Source organism: Lepisosteus platostomus, chromosome 8 (genome assembly GCF_059453375.1).
Source record: "Lepisosteus platostomus isolate fLepPlt1 chromosome 8, fLepPlt1.hap1, whole genome shotgun sequence".
NCBI classification, from domain to species: domain Eukaryota; kingdom Metazoa; phylum Chordata; class Actinopteri; order Semionotiformes; family Lepisosteidae; genus Lepisosteus; species Lepisosteus platostomus.
Window position 1 is genome coordinate 31,023,580 of NC_142618.1, and position 14,789 is coordinate 31,038,368.

General features: G+C 43.0%; 1 protein-coding gene across 5 annotated transcripts in view; it reads right to left on the minus strand.

The window, feature by feature from the left end:
* obscnb (obscurin, cytoskeletal calmodulin and titin-interacting RhoGEF b) overlaps positions 1–14,789 on the minus strand; it is a 155,916-nt gene that overhangs the window by 72,375 nt on the left and 68,752 nt on the right. For 3 of the 5 annotated variants that reach the window (XM_088643095.1, XM_088643097.1, XM_088643096.1), the window contains exons 34-49: positions 14,323–14,589; positions 13,287–13,553; positions 12,245–12,511; positions 11,201–11,467; positions 10,157–10,423; positions 9,104–9,370; positions 8,095–8,361; positions 7,036–7,302; positions 6,425–6,691; positions 5,545–5,811; positions 5,053–5,319; positions 3,777–4,043; positions 3,240–3,506; positions 2,275–2,541; positions 1,737–2,003; positions 772–1,038 (exon numbers count right to left, since the gene is read on the minus strand). In XM_088643095.1, the coding sequence (XP_088499221.1) occupies positions 772–1,038; positions 1,737–2,003; positions 2,275–2,541; positions 3,240–3,506; positions 3,777–4,043; positions 5,053–5,319; positions 5,545–5,811; positions 6,425–6,691; positions 7,036–7,302; positions 8,095–8,361; positions 9,104–9,370; positions 10,157–10,423; positions 11,201–11,467; positions 12,245–12,511; positions 13,287–13,553; positions 14,323–14,589 (4,272 nt within the window). The remainder of the gene's footprint in view (positions 1–771; positions 1,039–1,736; positions 2,004–2,274; positions 2,542–3,239; positions 3,507–3,776; positions 4,044–5,052; positions 5,320–5,544; positions 5,812–6,424; positions 6,692–7,035; positions 7,303–8,094; positions 8,362–9,103; positions 9,371–10,156; positions 10,424–11,200; positions 11,468–12,244; positions 12,512–13,286; positions 13,554–14,322; positions 14,590–14,789) is intronic. The other 2 variants (XM_088643098.1, XM_088643099.1) reach the window with 2 other exon arrangements.

Genomic DNA, 14,789 nt, shown 5'->3' on the forward strand with positions numbered 1-14,789 from the left:
GAAAACAAACCAAAATGCCAGCAAAAAGAGCACTTACTAAAAGTTTGAGCTGCACATTTATGTATCATGAACACCCATAAGAACAAAGGAATGTTTACAGGTGTGATTGGCCAATTTGGAAGTTAATAGTTGATTAATCTTAAAAGCTCATTAAGCAATTTCTTGAAAGAAGCCAGGGTATTGGATTCAACTACATAACTACTGTAGATAACTTGTTCTTTAATCCCACTTACATAAGTAAAGGCACATACGATGAAATAAAAATTGAATTAAGTTGTTTCTGAAATGATTTAGATCAAAGATGAGCAATAATTAATACTTGGACTAACATAGGATGCTATGTTAAAGTAAATATAATTCACAGGCTCTTTGACACAGAAAATAAATGATATTTTCAATGACATGGTAGAAGATCAATCTGCAGTGAGATTCAAGCTCCTTTTCACAAAATAAAGAACACAAGAACACAAAACTTTTTAATACAGATACAAATGTGAATGAAAGATTTGAAGTTATGACCAGGAAAGTCTCATTCTCACAGAAAACATATAGAGTAAATGTATAGTGTCTGATATTTATGAAGGATAACTTCATAAGGAAGAAAATAAGTGATAACTGATAATGGGTAATCTTTACCTCTGAACAATTTCAGACAAAAATCTCTGAAAATGATTGTAAGAACAAAAAAGAGTATATTCTACATGATGAAGGGACTGGAAGACATAATAATGGAGATGTAAGAACCACAGATTACTACAGGCTCTTTCCTACCATTGACTTTCAGAGATGCTGTGCTTGTGTTGTCACCAGTGTCACAGATGTAGTCTCCCATGTCATCCAGCTTCAGATCATGAACTACCAGCTCTACAGCAGCTCCCTCCTGCCTCATTTCATACTTGTCACTGGGCTGCAGCACCACTCCTCCCTTCCTCCACTCCACCTGGGCTCCAGGTTTAGAGAGCTCACAGCGCAGGAAGGCCCTGCTGCCCTCTTCAGCCTCCTGGCTCTGCAGCTCTTGTTTGAAAAGGACAGGCAGTGCTGGGGAGTCAAGTTTGAACCGAGCAAAGAAAAATTAGAAATGCAGCCTCCTCATGTCCTCTTCACAATGAGGTGACATCCTTCCTCCAGAGCTGATCTGATCAGGAACACTCTTCAAACACAGAATCTACTTAATCGCCTTCTTATTCAAACAACGTTTTCTGCTTCTGTTACACAATAACCCCTTTAAATATTAAGCCATCTGTGGCTCAGGTTAAGTATGAAAATGACCGACACCATGAGTATCAGGGAGAAATATAATTCTCAAATCCAGTGTGAGATCAATAAACAGTTTAGTGACAGAAAAGATGAAAACGGTTCAGATCTAGTACAAATTCAAGCCACTACAAATACAAGGTTTAAAAACAAATCCTTCTTAGCTACAAGCACTCCTCTTCTAGAATTTCTGCCATATCCTAATAAACCACATATAAACGCATGAAAATCCAGTATATGAGGATGAAACCTTGATTTCACTCTCATTTTGATAATCTAGCTGCTTTTATACCAATGGCATGATGACCACTTCTATGACGATGGTGCAGAACAGGGAACAGACAAGCGCAGGTGCCTGCAAGGTGTGATGAATGTGTCTGATTATCAGCAGGGTGTTAGACAGCAGAGTGGCAGCAGATCATTACACACAAGAGTGATGCAAGACAGCAGTGCTGATGAGGGATGGTGATACATGGTCCTACCATTGACTTTAACATGAGCTGTGCTCTTCCTGTCCCCTGTGTCACAGGTGTAGTCTCCACCGTCTTCAGGCTGCAGGCTGCTCACTACCAGCTCAACATTGTGGCCGATCTGCTTCATCTGATACTTGTCTCCCGGCAGAAGCAGCTCCTCTCCCTTCCTCCACTCCACTGACGCTCCAGGTTTAGAGAGCTCACAGTGCAGGGTGACACTGCTGCCCTCTTCACCCTCCTGGCTTTGCAGCTCTTGTTTGAAAATGGTGGGCAAGGCTGAGGAATGATGCATAAAAGTCAAATGCTGAATTAAAGGAAATAAACTTTTCAATAAATGACAAAAACCAAAAAGGTAAAAAATCATTTATCTCAAAATCCAAAAGTGCAGCACAAATTGTCCAATTGCAGATCTTAGGATTCAAATGAAGCTAGAAGCAAGACTGTGACTGTTGTGGAGCAATGGATATGGGACCCACTCTGATTCTGAGTATAATACGCTGATACAATAATGGATACAAATTATACTCCAGGCCAGGACATTTCCTACCATTGACTTTCAGAGATGCTGTGCTTGTGTTGTCACCAGTGTCACAGATGTAGTCTCCCATGTCATCCAGCTTCAGATCATGAACTAAAAGCTCTACAGCAGCTCCCTCCTGCCTCATTTCATACTTGTCACTGGGCTGCAGCACCACTCCTCCCTTCCTCCACTCCACCTGGGCTCCAGGTTTAGAGAGCTCACAGCACAGGAAGGCCCTGCTGCCCTCTTCAGCCTCCTGGCTCTGCAGCTCTTGTTTGAAAAGGACAGGCAGTGCTGGGGAGTCAAGTTTGAACCGAGCAAAGAAAAATTAGAAATGCAGCCTCCTCATGTCCTCTTCACAATGAGGTGACATCCTTCCTCCAGAGCTGATCTAAACAGGAACACTCTTCAAACACAGAATCTACTTAATCGCCTTCTTATTCAAACAACGTTTTCTGCTTCTGTTACACAATAACCCCTTTAAATATTAAGCCATCTGTGGCTCAGATTAAGTATGAAAATGACCCACACCATGAGTATCAGGGAGAAATATAATTATCAAATCCAGTGTGAGATCAATAAACAGTTTAGTGACAGAAAAGATGAAAACGGTTCAGATCTAGTACAAATTCAGGCCACTACAAATACAAGGTTTAAAAACAAATCCTTCTTAGTTACAAGCACTCCTCTTCTAGAATTTCTGCCATATCCTAATAAACCACATATAAACGCATGAAAATCCAGTATATGAGGATGAAACCTTGATTTCACTCTCATTTTGATAATCTAGCTGCTTTTATACCAATGGCATGATGACCACTTCTATGACGATGGTGCAGAACAGGGAACAGACAAGCGCAGGTGCCTGCAAGGTGTGATGAATGTGTCTGATTATCAGCAGGGTGTTAGACAGCAGAGTGGCAGCAGATCATTACACACAAGAGTGATGCAGGACAGCAGTGCTGATGAGGGATGGTGATACATGGTCCTACCATTGACTTTAACATGAGCTGTGCTCTTCCTGTCCCCTGTGTCACAGGTGTAGTCTCCACTGTCTTCAGGCTGCAGGCTGCTCACTATCAGCTCAACATTGCGGCCGATCTGCTTCATCTGAAACTTGTTTCCCGGCAGAAGCAGCTCCTCTCCCTTCCTCCACTCCACTGACGCTTCAGGTTTAGAGAGCTCACAGTGCAGGGTGACACTGCTGCCCTCTTCAGCCTCCTGGCTTTGCAGCTCTTGTTTGAAAATGGTGGGCAAGGCTGAGGAATGATGCATAAAAGTCAAATGCTGAATTAAAGGAAATAAACTTTTCAATAAATGACAAAAACCAAAAAGTTTAAAAAATCATCTCATCTCAAAATCCAAAAGTACAACACAAATTGTCCAATTGCAGATCTTAGGATTCAAATGAAGCTAGAAGCAAGACTGACTGTTGTGGAGCAATGGATATGGGACCCACTCTGATTCTGAGTAAAATACGTGGCACAGTAATGGATGAAAATTATACATCAAGCCAGGCTCTTTCCTACCATTGACTTTCAGAGACGCTGTGCTTGTCTTGTCACCAGTGTCACAGATGTAGTCTCCCATGTCGTCCAGCTTCAGATCATGAACTACCAGCTCTACAACAGCTCCCTCCTGCCTCATTTCATACTTGTCACTGGGCTGCAGCACCACTCCTCCCTTCCTCCACTCCACCTGGGCTCCGGGTTTAGAGAGCTCACAGGGCAGAGTGACAGTGGACCCTTCCTGAACCTCCTGGTCCTGCAGCTCTCGTTTGAAAATGCTGGGCAGTGCTGATTGATGGAAAATGACATTGACACTGTCACCGCAGGTTTTTTCTGAAGTCATTCTGAAGTCATTTAATCAGTCTTTTTCACAATCCAAGAACCACTGAAATACCAGCAACATTGGAAAACAAATACCAGCATTTCAAAAGCTACCAGGAAACATGATTAGGTGAAGAATCCAGCTTTCTTACACAATCTTAGATTATTATAATTCAAGGCTACAACTGGGTATCCCATCTTGTTTTTTACCTCTACTATGTCTGTACAACATTTTCTGGCATTCAACAGAACACACAGATTCCTAATGGAATAATTGGATATAATTTATATGAAGAGGCACAACACACCTTCACACTCCTGAGACACAGGAGACACACTCTAACTAAACTGATAGTCTATTTAAGGAAACATTATTTAAAGAAGTGCTATGTCGCAATAAGTGGTTTCCATTCACATTTTTGTTAAGCTTTTACACTAATAAAATAGTTTCTTACTTTATGGTGATTACATAAAGTATGTGAAGTATGTGAAGTACAAGCGTATGAGAGTGTTGTTTGTTTGAAGGGAACAAGTTGACATTTGTACACATTCCCTGAACCTTTAAAAGAAAAAGGGTCCCAACTCCATGTCATGCTAAGACTATTACTAATGTGACACTGGCAATGATACAATGGGCAGAATGACATCCTCAGCAATTTTATCACTTCAAAAGAAAGTAAATGACTGGGGTCAAAACACAATCTGAAATCATTGCTTTCAGATTCATCATATCTCAAAGAATAGAAATAGAAAGCCTATAGTAATGTGTAGCCTAAATTAGACTATGCTGTGCCCCTTAACGTATTAAGTCTTGGTTCAATGTTCAAAAGTACAACAAAGAAAAATCAGAGCACATTAATCACCTTTATCATGGGTGTTCCCCACAATATTTTTTTCCAATACATTAAAAAATGTATTTTGATACACCTGTAATCTTTTCATTCTATTCAATTTCTGTGTCAGTCATTCAACCTACCATTGACATTAACATGAGCACTGGTCTGTTGAGCACCAATGGCACAGATATAATCTCTAGTATCTTCTACTTCTAAATTATTTATAATTAGCTCAGCTACGGAGCCCCTCTGGTTCATCTTATATTTGTCCCCAGACTTTAGAGCAGTTCCTCCTTTCCTCCACTCCACTGGGGCTCCAGGTTTAGACAGCTCACAGCGCAGGGTAGCACTGCCTCCCCCTGTGGTCTGTTGGTTCTGAAGTTCTTTTTTGAAAGTTACAGGCATGGCTGGGAAACAGAGGTCACGCAATTAAAGAGCGAGTGATAAATAGCTGCCTCGATCAAGGTACACACATTGCTATCACAGTGAAGACAATAAATAATAAATCACTATCTTACAAGGAGGAAACTTGTACTTTACAAGTTGTACTTTACAAACTAAAAAATTATCAGTGCCCCAGATATTGCCCTAAGCATACTGAAACATGTTCTGAAAAGAAACGCTCATCCTACCTTTCACAATGAGTTCAGCGGTCGATTCTGCATCTTTACTTTTACAAGTATAATGCCCAGTATCGCCCACTTCTAAGTTACGTATGAGCAGTTCTGTTACAGAGCCAGACTGCCTCATCTCATATTTGTCTCCAGACTGCAGCAGCTCCCTGCCCTTCCTCCACTCCACTGCAGCTCCTGGCATAGAGAGCTTGCAATGCAGAGTAATGCTGTCCCCTTCTTTGGCATCCTGGTGCTTAAGTTCTTCTTTGAAAAGCACAGGCAAAGCTGGTAAGTTGAAGATAAATGGGAACATTTGTTTTCTGAGATCATGGCACAGTAAAAAAATAGACCAAACGCAGGCAGATTGCTGAGTAATACAAAATGTGGCTCAGTGGTTAAGATTAAAAAAAGACACCACTTATCATTACCATTTAAATAAAAAAATCTTTTTCGTTCATTATCTATTAAGAATATGGTGGTTGGCACAATAAAGACTGGATATGGTTACAGATTTTGCATTTAACACTCCACTTCCATGTGCAGTATTGATTCATAAGGCCAAGACAAAGAAAGGAAATTAAATTAATCATTTTCAGCTAAAACTGACGGTAGCATGTTACACAGTTTTGAATGTCAAATGTATACTGTAGTTATGTTAAAAAAAAAGAATAAAAACATACTCTTTTTACAAAGAAGGAATTTGTGTTGATATCTTATCTACACATTTTTAAGCAGTGAAGAAGACACGGAATACTACTCAACAGAAACACACTGGAAGGACTCCAGCATATTTTTAAAGAACATTTAAATAATAATGTTTCCGTTATGAGATCGATGATGACATGTTTTTGAGCTGTATTCTCTCTGAAAGTGACAAAATAATTGTCTTAGGGCATACCCTTCACTTTCACTTGAGCACTTGTTTTCTGGTCTCCTGTGACACAGGTGTATTCTCCGGCATCATAAGGTTCCAAATTTTTAATTTTCATCTCAGCATTGTTTCCTCTCTGCTTCATCTGATACTTGTCTCCAGGCAGAAGCAGCTCCTTGCCTTTCCACCACTCCACGAGAGCTCCGGGTTTAGAGAGCTCACAGCACAGGGTGGCAGTGGCTCCTTCCTGAGCCTCCTGGTCCTGCAGCACTTGTTTGAAAATGACCGGCAGTGCTGTAGAATCATGAAAAGGGGTCAAACAAGAGTTTCAGATGCGAGGAAGCTAAGAATTGTATTGATTACCACATCACGGATAAAGGTTAATAAAGGAGGCAAACGTTTGACTCATCCACTGCCCCATCCAGCAAACTTCCAAAAGAAATACAGTATAAGCAACCCCAGTGACTCAGAACAAGTGAAAAGTCGGTTTTCTAAGAAAATTAATTTCTAGTAAAAACATGGAACATACTGGCATTTCATAAAGGAAAAATGCATGAAATCAAACATGCATTACGTAAATTCATTGCTCACACACAATGTTACCCAGTGTCAATAACATAGTGGCTAATTCCTCCTACCATTGACTTTGAGAGAGGCGGTTGTTTTGTGCTCTCCACACACACAGCTGTACTCTCCACTATCCTCGATCTCTAAATTGCACATCTGCAATTCACTTGTTGCTCCCCTCTGCTTCATATTGTATTTGTCCCCAGTCTTCAACACTGTTGCCCCTTTCCTCCACTCCACTGGGGCTCCAGGTTTTGACAGCTCACAGCGCAGGGTGACGCTGCCTCCCTCTTTGGTCTCCTGGTTCTGGAGCTCTTGCTTGAAAGTCACTGGCAGAGCTGGGGAAGCACGAGGACATGGAAACGATACAAGAAGCAGACAGCACTTCAGACTGCAGTATCTAATGATATATTGGCAGCAGGAAACCAGTATTGTCTGAAAACAGTCCAGAAAAGTCTTAGTATCTAGAGCAGAGCTGCCAAATATATCATATGCATGTCCCAACAAATATGCAAAACAACATCAGGCAATACTTTGGTTCAGACATGGATAAACAATCGCATTAGTAAAAAAGAGCTCACACTGACAAAAAAGGCAACTTCAATGAAATTACTCAGATAAATGTCTCATTCATGGCCAGAGTCATTAATCAGACAAAATGTGTTTTCTGAAAAGGACAAAGTTTACTACAGTCTTCTTTTTAACCTCTCCTATTTTGTTATGGTGTGAAAGTGGAAATACATTAAATTTTATGGATAGAAAACAAATACCGCATGAAGCATAGTATACTTCATTAATCAATACGTTTTCGAAAGCTATATCATGTAGTCACACTGCATATCACGCAGAAGAAGACAAAGCTCTGGAAACTTCAATAAGAGAACTGTAAGACAGTCTGCAACCTAATCTCTGAGCTCCTTAACACACAAAAAATGACAACAAGCACCAACTACAGTACAAGACATCAGCCAACCTGACACTTCCTGCACATACTGACTCGAGGACACAGCAGCCCAGGGTCAGCCACACTGCTCCTCTACACCCTGACAACAGCTCAGAGCCAAGTGCTCTCCGCTCCCACAGAAAACCCAATCCAGTGCAGGTGAGGGGTGAAGAGGCCTCATTCCTACCCTCTACAGTGAGCCGGGCTGTGGTGTGCTGGTCTCCACACACACAGCTGTAGTCTCCTGTGTCTTCAGGCTGAAGGCTCTCAATCAGCAGCTCAGCAGTGCAGCCCCTTTGCTTTATCTTGTATTTGTCCCCAGTCTTCAGCGCTGCTGCCCCTTTCCTCCACTCCACTGAGGCTCCAGGTTTCGAAAGCTCACAGCGCAGGGTGACGCTGCCTCCCTCTTTGGTCTCCTGGTTCTGGAGCTCTTGCTTGAAAGTCACTGGCAGAGCTGGGGAAGCACGAAAACACGGAAACGACACAAGAAGCAGACAGCACTTCAGACTGCAGTATCTCATGATATATTGGCAACAGAAAATCAGTGTCGTCTGTAAAAGGTCCAGAAATGTCTCAGTACCTATAGCAGTGCTGACCAATATATCATATTCATACACCAACAAACATGAAATACAACATCAAACAATACTTGGTTCAAACATGGATAAACAATCAAGTCAGTGACACAGCTCAGACTGACAAAAAATGGCACCTTCAATCAAACTACACAGTTAAGTGTTTCATTCATGGTCATAGTCATTCATAAGACAATATGGGTCCTGAAAAGAACACTATATCAAATAGATTTCTTTATGTTGTAGCTGTGGACATAGAATATCTCCAAAGCAAAGAAAACATCTACTGGATGAGTTTAAAAAACTGATTTCATGATGTCGCTCTGCTTACTACAGAGAAGAAAAAGAAACTCAGCAAATTTCATTAACAATATGTTGGTAACACATTCAGCACAGTGACTCTCTGAGCGCAATATCACTCAAAAAAACAAATAACAAACTCCAACTACAAGACATCAGCCGCTCTGGCACTTCCAGCACATACTGACTGGAGGACACAGCAGCCCAGGGTCAGATACACTGCTCCTCTACACCATGACAACAGCTCAGAGCCCAGTGCTCTCTGCTCCCACAGAAAACCCATTCCAGTGCAGGTGAGGGGTGAAGAGGCCTCATTCCTACCCTCTACAGTGAGCCGGGCTGTGGTGTGCTGGTCTCCACACACACAGCTGTAGTCTCCTGTGTCTTCAGGCTGAAGGCTCTCAATCAGCAGCTCAACAGTGCAGCCCCTCTGCTTCATCTTGTATTTGTCCCCAGTCTTCAGTGCTATTGCCCCTTTCCTCCACTCAACTGGGGCTCCAGGTTTCGACAGCTCACAGCGCAGGGTGACGCTGCCTCCCTCTTTGGTCTCTCGGTTCTGGAGCTCTTGCTTGAAAGTCACTGGCAGAGCTGGGGAAGCACGAGGACACGGAAACGACACAAGAAGCAGACAGCACTTCAGACTGCAGTATCTCATGATATATTGGCAGCAGGAAACCAGTATTGTCTGAAAACAGTACAGAAAAGTCTTAGTATCTAGAGCAGTGCTGCCAAATATATCATATGCATGTGCCAACAAATATGCAAAACAACATCAAGCAATACTTTGGTTCAAACATGGATAAACAATCGCATTAGTAAAAAAGAGCTCACACTGACAAAAAAGGCACCTTCAATGAAATTACTCAGATAAATGTCTCATTCATGGCCAGAGTCATTAATGAGACAAAATGTGTTTTCTGAAAAGGACAAAGATTCCTATAGTCTTTTTTTTCACCCTCACCTAATTTTTATGGTGTGAAAGTGGAAATATATCACATTTTACGGATATAAAACAAATACAGCATGAAGACTAGTATACTTCATTAATCAATAAGGTTTTGAAGCTACATCATGTAGTCACACTGCATATCACACAGAAAAAGACAAAGCTCTGGAAACTACAATAAGAGAGCTGTAAGACAGTCTGCAACCTACTCTCTGAGCTCCATAACACACAAAAAACACCAACAAGCACCAACTACAAGACATCAGCCACCCTGACACTTCCAGCACATACTGACTGCAGGACACAGCAGCCCAGGGTCAGCCACACTGCTCCTCTACACCGTGACAACAGCTCAGAGCCCAGTGCTCTCCGCTCCCACAGAAAACCCATTCCAGTGCAGGTGAGGGGTGAAGAGGCCTCATTCCTACCCTCTACAGTGAGCCGGGCTGTGGTGTACTGGTCTCCACACACACAGCTGTAGTCTCCTCTGTCTTCAAGCTGAAGGCTCTCAATCAGCAGCTCAGCAGTGCAGCCCCTCTGTTTCATCTTGTATTTGTCCCCAGTCTTCAGCACTGTTGCCCCTTTCCTCCACTCCACTGGGGCTCCAGGTTTCGACAGCTCACAGCGCAGGGTGACGCTGCCTCCCTCTTTGGTCTCCTGGTTCTGGAGCTCTTGCTTGAATGTCACTGGCAGAGCTGGGGAAGCACGAGGACACAGAAACGACACAAGAAGCAGACAGCACTTCAGACTGCAGTATCTCATGATATATTGGCAGCAGGAAACCAGTATTGTCTGAAAACAGTCCAGAAACGTCTGAGTATCTAGAGCAGTGCTGCCCAATATATCATATGCATGTGCCAACAAATACGCAAAACAACATCAAGCAATACTTTGGTTCAAAGATGGATAAACAATCGCATTAGTAAAAAAGAGCTCACACTGACAAAAAATGGCACCTTCAATCAATCTACCCAAATGAATGTTTCATTCATGGTCATAGTCGTTCATAAGTCAAAATGGGTTTCCTGAAAAGGGCACAATTTCATAGATATTTCTTTTTGTTGTGGCAGTGGGCTTAGAGTAACGTCATGCGATTAAAACATTTCCCGATTAAAGGTTAACAGACTTATCAATGAAAATGAGTTTCTTGAAGTTATACTGTAAAGTCATTCTGATAACTACACAGAAGAAAAAGAAACTCAGTAAATTTCAATAATAATTTGGTGGTAACACATTCAGCACAATGACTCTCTGAGCACCATATCACTCAAAAAAACAAATGCCGACAAACTCCAACTACAAGACATCAGCCACCCTGACACTTCCAGCACATACTGACTGCAGGACACAGCAGCCCAGGGTCAGCCACACTGCTTCTCTACACCGTGACAACAGCTCAGAGCCAAGTGCCCTCCGCTCCCACAGAAAACCCACTCCAATGCAGCTGAGGGGTGAAGAGGCCTCATTCCTACCCTCTACAGTGAGCTGGGCTGTGGTGTGCTGGTCTCCGCACACACAGCTGTAGTCTCCTGTGTCTTCAGGCTGAAGGCTCTCAATCAGCAACTCAGCAGTGCAGCCCCTCAGTTTCATCTTGTATTTGTCCCCAGTCTTCAGTGCTGTTGCCCCTTTCCTCCACTCAACTGGGGCTCCAGGTTTCGACAGCTCACAGCGCAGGGTGACGCTGCCTCCCTCTTTGGTCTCCTGGTTCTGGAGCTCTTGCTTGAATGTCACTGGCAGAGCTGGGGAAGCACGAGGACACGGAGACGACACAAGAAGCAGACAGCACTTCAGACTGCAGTATCTCATGATATATTGGCAGCAGGAAACCAGTATTGTCTGAAAACAGTCCAGAAAAGTCTTAGTATCTAGAGCAGTGCTGCCAAATATATCATATGCATGTGCCAACAAATACGCAAAACAACATCAAGCAATACTTTGGTTCAAAGATGGATAAACAATCGCATTAGTAAAAAAGAGCTCACACTGACAAAAAATGGCACCTTCAATCAATCTACCCAAATGAATGTTTCATTCATGGTCATAGTCGTTCATAAGTCAAAATGGGTTTCCTGAAAAGGGCACAATTTCATAGATATTTCTTTATGTTGTGGCAGTGGGCTTAGATTAACGTCATGCGATTAAAACATTTCCCGATTAAAGGTTAACAGACTCATCAATAAAAATGAGTTTCTTGAAGTTATACTGTAAAGTCATTCTGCTAACTACACAGAAGAAAAAGAAACTCAGTAAATTTCAATAATAATTTGGTGGTAACACATTCAGCACAATGACTCTCTGAGCACCATATCAATCAAAAAAACAAATGCCGACAAACTCCAACTACAAGACATCAGCCACCCTGACACTTCCAGCACATACTGGCTCCAGGACACAGCAGCCCAGGGTCAGCCACAGTGCTCCTCTAAACCCTGACAACAGCTCAGAGCCCAGTGCTCTCTGCTCCCACAGAAAACCCACTCCAGTGCAGGTGAGGGGTGAAGAGGCCTCATTCCTACCCTCTACAGTGAGCCGAGCTGTGGTGTGCTGGTCTCCACACACACAGCTGTAGTCTCCTGTGTCTTCAGGGTGAAGGCTCTCAATCAGCAGCTCAGCAGTGCAGCCCCTCTGCTTCATCTTGTATTTGTCCCCAGTCTTCAGCGCTGTTGCCCCTTTCCTCCACTCAACTGGGGCTCCAGGTTTCGACAGCTCACAGCGCAGGGTGACGCTGCCTCCCTCTTTGGTCTCCTGGTTCTGGAGCTCTTGCTTGAAAGTCACTGGCAGAGCTGGGGAAGCACGAGGACACGGAGACGACACAAGAAGCAGACAGCACTTCAGACTGCAGTATCTCATGATATATTGGCAACAGAAAATCAGTGTCGTCTGTAAAAGGTCCAGAAATGTCTCAGTACCTATAGCAGTGCTGACTAATATATCATATGCATGTGCCAACAGATATGCAAAACAACATCAAGCAATACTTTGGTTCAAACATGGATAAACAATCGCATTAGTAAAAAAAGAGCTCACACTGACAAAAAAAGCACCTTCAATCAATCTAACCAAATGAATGTTTTTTTTTATGGTCATAGTTGTTCATAAGTCAAAATGGGTTTCCTGAAAAGGACACAATTTAATAGATATTTCTTTATGTTGTGGCAGTGGACTTAGATTAAAGTCGTGTGATTAAAAAATTTCCTGATTGAAGGTTAACAGACTAATCAATAAAAATGAGTTTCTTGAAGTTATAATTTAAGTCTTTCTGCTAACTACACAGAAGAACAAGAAACTCGGCAAATTTCAATAACACAGGCATTAGACATTCAGCATAATGACTTTCTGAGCACCAAAACACACACAAAACAATAACGCCAACAAGCACCAACTACAAGACATCAGCCACCCTGACACTTCCAGCACATACTGACTGCAGGACACAGCAGCCCAGGGTCAGCCACACTGCTCCTCTACACCGTGACAACAGCTCAGAGCCCAGTGCTCTCCGCTCCCACAGAAAACCCATTCCAGTGCAGGTGAGGGGTGAAGAGGCCTCATTCCTACCCTCTACAGTGAGCCGAGCTGTGGTGTGCTGGTCTCCACACACACAGCTGTAGTCTCCTGTGTCTTCAGGCTGAAGGCTCTCAATCAGCAGCTCAGCAGTGCAGCCCCTCTGCTTCATCTTGTATTTGTCCCCAGTCTTCAGCGCTGTTGCCCCTTTCCTCCACTCAACTGGGGCTCCAGGTTTCGACAGCTCACAGCGCAGGGTGACGCTGCCTCCCTCTTTGGTCTCCTGGTTCTGGAGCTCTTGCTTGAAAGTCACTGGCAGAGCTGGGGAAGCACGAGGACACGGAGACGACACAAGAAGCAGACAGCACTTCAGACTGCAGTATCTCATGATATATTGGCAACAGAAAATCAGTGTCGTCTGTAAAAGGTCCAGAAATGTCTCAGTACCTACAGCAGTGCTGACCAATATATCATATGCATGTGCCAACAGATATGCAAAAAAACATCAAGCAATACTTTGGTTCAAACATGGATAAACAATCGCATTAGTAAAAAAAGAGCTCACACTGACAAAAAAAGCACCTTCAATCAATCTAACCAAATGAATGTTTTTTTTATGGTCATAGTTGTTCATAAGTCAAAATGGGTTTCCTGAAAAGGACACAATTTAATAGATATTTCTTTATGTTGTGGCAGTGGACTTAGATTAAAGTCGTGTGATTAAAACATTTCCTGATTGAAGGTTAACAGACTAATCAATAAAAATGAGTTTCTTGAAGTTATAAGTCTTTCTGCTAACTACACAAAAGAACAAGAAACTCGGCAAATTTCAATAACACAGGCATTAGACATTCAGCATAATGACTTTCTGAGCACCAAAACACACACAAAACAATAACGCCAACAAGCACCAACTACAAGACATCAGCCACCCTGACACTTCCAGCACATACTGACTCGAGGACACAGCAGCCCAGGGTCAGCCACACTGCTCCTCTACACCCTGACAACAGCTCAGAGCCAAGTGCTCTCCGCTCCCACAGAAAACCCACTCCAGTGCAGGTGAGGGGTGAAGAGGCCTCATTCCTACCCTCTACAGTGAGCCGGGCTGTGGTGTGCTGGTCTCCACACACACAGCTGTAGTCTCCTGTGTCTTCAGGCTGAAGGCTCTCAATCAGCAGCTCAGCAGTGCAGCCCCTCTGTTTCATCTTGTATTTGTCCCCAGTCTTCAGCGCTGTTGCCCCTTTCCTCCACTCAACTGGGGCTCCAGGTTTCGACAGCTCACAGCGCAGGGTGACGCTGCCTCCCTCTTTGGTCTCCTGGTTCTGGAGCTCTTGCTTGAAAGTCACTGGCAGAGCTGGGGAAGCACGAGGACACGGAAACGACACAAGAAGCAGACAGCACTTCAGACTGCAGTATCTCATGATATATTGGCAGCAGGAAACCAGTATTGTCTGAAAACAGTACAGAAAAGTCTTAGTATCTAGAGCAGTGCTGCCAAATATATATTATGCATGTGCCAACAAATATGCAAAACAACATCAAGCAATACTTTGG